This window comes from Fragaria vesca, linkage group LG2 (assembly GCF_000184155.1).
Source record: "Fragaria vesca subsp. vesca linkage group LG2, FraVesHawaii_1.0, whole genome shotgun sequence".
In the NCBI taxonomy this organism is placed as follows: Eukaryota; Viridiplantae; Streptophyta; class Magnoliopsida; order Rosales; family Rosaceae; genus Fragaria; species Fragaria vesca.
The window spans coordinates 11,610,588-11,614,617 of record NC_020492.1 but is presented as its reverse complement, the minus strand read 5'-3'; the positions used below and the strand labels follow the sequence as shown (position 1 = coordinate 11,614,617).

Here is a 4,030-nt window from a genome sequence, read left to right as displayed (position 1 = left end):
AGATGCAACTCAATACAGCTCTTTGCTTTCTTGTTCTTCTTCGTCCATTTTGCGTCAGACATGCTTGTAGGCTTTGTTCCAATAGCCTCGTCGGTCTCTTGCTGAATCAGGACGTTCTTCATCTTCCTCTGCCAAAGCGTGAAATCATCCTTGCCATCAAAGGGTTTGATGGACACTTTCACATCTCCTGCTTCGACCATCCCTTTGCTTTTCACCATCGCAAAGTACCCTGAGACCAGGCTCTGGTACCACTTATAGTGGTTAAGTCCCTAGGATCTTTACTCAGACTTTACGATATAAGCAAAATGAGCACAGAAACAAACACAGCGGAATTATAGTGGTTCAGCTATAATTAGCCTACGTCCACTTTGTGATCTCTCTTGAGAGAATCACTAGCACTATGGAGAATAACAACTTGATTACAAGTACTTATTGAAATCCCTATGCTAATCCCTAACTCCCTGCTAGATCTCTTATCTCTCTATCACTCTTGACTCTCTAGGTTTTCTGTCTCACACTTAGAGAATCCCCCTGTGGCTCCCTATTATAGGGGCTGCTGATACAATAAGATTTTTTAGGACTCCTAAACCTAGCAGACAAAATCCTAACAGATCTTGAAAGATTACTTTCCTAAAACTTATAGAAAAATCCTCTTTCCTTTCTAGACTAAGATTTTCCTGCTGAATCCTTAATTTCCAAATCATATCAACGAGCCAAAACACAACAATGGGTAGACGTTAAGGGGGGAGGAATCCGTCGGCATTTCATTTGACCGACGTCTGAAAGAGATTACTACGGCCGTCTTCTGTTTGTCCTCGGCATAAATTTGTAAGGTGGTCCAGTTTACATGGCTGTCCCTGCATATCAGTGTCCATCATCGTCATCCAGGACAGAATGAGGGTAGAGAGGAATGGGAACGTATAACTCGTTTTGTTGAAAATAGAAATCGTTTTCAAGCCAAACAACCAAGTCTTTCCTCCATCCAAAACATAGAGTCTGGTAAAACCCCTTGCCACTTGCCACATACGTTTGGGGAGAAATCCCAACTTGCTCGCTAAACTCCAAACATGCATTTTCGTCTAACCTTTTCTTCAAGACCTCTTTCAATTCAACCCTAAGTCGAGCATCCACACTTCACCATATTTAGCGGAATGAAGAAAATACTGAAAACCAACTACTGAAGTTTCTTTGTGTTTATGGTTTAGGGTTTGGAAACTCATTAGACCCTTAAACATTACTGATAATGAGATCAGTAGCTATCAAGCCAAACGTTATGGGATTAAACTCTTTAAAAGTCTCCCTAGTAATCCTATCATTCATAGTTTCATACAGCTGGAAGTTTTGAAAGAAAATGAATGATTGAGGGGCTAAAATTTTTCTTCACCAACATGGCAGATTGGCAGAGGGATAGAGTAGCTGCACCTCTGAATGAAATTGGGGTTTGGGTTCTTTCCCAGAGAAGCACCATTTTCTATAAGCTGCAGGAAGTTGAGATGCAACCACCTTTATTAGTCCATAATGCAGTTTTGCACGTTGGTTTTTCTCTTTCATTGTTTAGTTGCATGGCATGGACTATGCGACTTTTTGCTCTGCTCCTGCATTGACTATTTGACTGAGTCATCGATTTCGGCCAAAGAACAGAGGAGAAGACCTAAACCGGTCGTCTGAAATGTTTGGGCGACTCGTAGTCAACAACAAGGAGCTGGTGCTGTGTGTGTGTGTGTGAGAGAGGGAGAGAGAGAGAGAGAGTCCATGCATGCAAATTCTCATTACACGTCAAGTGTATGCCTTTCTCTCGACATATGGGGTTTCTAGTTCTGTCAATTCTATCAGAAGTGAGCGTTGGATGTCAAGATCAGCTGGAGAAGTGTTGAGTAGCTTATGAGTGAGTGTGCTTCGCACTAAAGAAACAAAACCGAAAGGAAAAGGAAAATTTTGGAGAATCTTTTGAATATTTCGTGTTTCATATATCCGAGTGTTGTAGGTGAAATGTCTTGGTCGATGATCGAGCTATTGATGATATATATATAAAACCTGCACTAGCCTAATTTTTTGGCTACGATACATCTAACTTGTTCATGTTAACGAATCGTGCATGTCATATTCATATTCATATATGTTATGTTGGCGTACTGGCCGATCATGATCGACAATCGATCCGAACTTACGAGTGTATAGTAATTTTAGTTGTTGTTAACTAGCTTGTTGTATCATGCATGTCTCTTTAAGATCAACTGACAAATTACAGTTTTGATGAAATTAAGAATCAATGGAGGAAGTTATATATAAATCTTCTTTGGCGTAAACTAAATTATATACAATTGAGGGCCTCCAACTAGTGGCGGATTCAGGATTGGAAACCGGGTAGGGCTTGTAATTTTTTTTTTCCCTTGATGACTGAAGTGATTAGAGAATCCACCGCAAACTAACTAAAGAAGATTAGGTATCTAAAATTACCATTTAATTGATTACTGGAAAAAAAAAAATCTTAAATACATCACCAAAAATATGAAAAGAAATTCTTAACATCACCAAAAGAATGTTATGTATTAATTACCTAAGGAATTGAGACCCTACAGTCTCAATAGATTCAAAACCGTATAGAAGTAAGATCTATTGTCCAATTTGAGATGATTATGCAATGAGAAAGTTAATTAAGGAAAAAAAACAATTTAAGAAAATAAGAGGAATGAGATGCAAAATTGTAAAAGAAAAGAGGCATATGTTGTTGTGACTCAAACCCGGGTGAGCCGGAAGTATGCAAACATTCTATACCAAACTTGCAATGTCAACTTTTATGCTAGGTGGATATATACTACGGGATTTATTTCTCTAAATCTGACCTGGGCTCCAGCTTAGTTAAACCTTGGGCTGGATCTGCCAGTGTCTCGAACATCTAATTTGATGTTCAATTTGAATGAAGTTTAAGAAATTATATATAGTTTGATGAAATTAAAAAGTATACAAGAGAGTTACCGATTAAATTAAAACTACATAGATTAACATCACGTCGTCCGAAAGCTCAAAAATGTAAACTAAAATTGGTCCTTTTTAAAACAAAAGGTGTGAGTAGGGTTATCTGGTCCTCCTGCGCATGCGCATCAACTGTGAGAATGCAGGAGGGTTGTTGTTCCTCTTCACTATCGCTTTTGACTCATATAACTTTTCCAATAATTCATGCATCCTTTATAATTCGACATGCTTTTTCCAGTCAAGCACAGTAGAAAGCACAATGTCTGCAACTGAATATGTTAATTTCTGAGAACAAAACCTCAACAAATCGATCGGTCCAACAATCTATGCGATTGAAGAGACGCAATTAACTTTTGAAAGAAGAGAGGAAGAAGCTGTTGAATACGCAAACTAATATAATAGTAATTGAACAATATATGTAAGAAGAATGCATATCTCTCTTTCTGCCCTACAAGAATTAGGTCTTTCCCCATCTTAATTTTCTCATGCTTTGAGATAATTGATAGTCAGCTACTCAATGAAATAAGCAGTATCAGCTTGAGTTTTTGAAATCAACGAGCTTTCTATCATCTTCTCTTTCGATTCCTTTTGGAAAGCATACAACTACCAACTATTGATTTGACAGAAAGATATTACCTCGGGCATATGTGCATCATGTTACTCTTAAATGAACAAACTAGAACCAGATAAATATGTGTTTAGAGGTTTGGTGTCAACAAATTTCGAGTATATGTAATACAATTAATTGTTAATTAATATTCAGAGTGCTTTCACTAGCTTGCTTGAACGTGATTTCCAATGCTAGTAGGTTCCATATATATACACAGCTATCAGGTGCGGACGTCCGCACCAAAATTTTTGGTGCGGATTTCTATTTTTTGCACCACTTCCCGATCAAATTTCCACAAACTTCATTCTAGACATATCTAGATCATCTTGTGTAGATCATCTCTGCAAAATTTCAGCCAATTTGGTGATCGTTAAAGCCCTCAAACTTGCGTTTTTCTGTTATATACCTGAACCGGACAAAATACAGGCCGTCAATTTGTTTTTCGAT

At 37.9% G+C, this 4,030-nt stretch overlaps 1 protein-coding gene across 1 annotated transcript in view; it reads left to right on the top strand.

Annotated features, from left to right (window-relative positions):
- Nucleotides 1-1,388: 1,388 nt before the first annotated feature.
- Nucleotides 1,389-4,030, top strand: part of LOC101311074 (putative nuclease HARBI1-like) — a 3,849-nt gene continuing 1,207 nt past the window's right edge. Inside the window, exon 1 of the mRNA XM_004292402.1 lies at nt 1,389-1,536. Within this exon, the coding sequence (XP_004292450.1) occupies nt 1,389-1,536 (148 nt within the window). The remainder of the gene's footprint in view (nt 1,537-4,030) is intronic.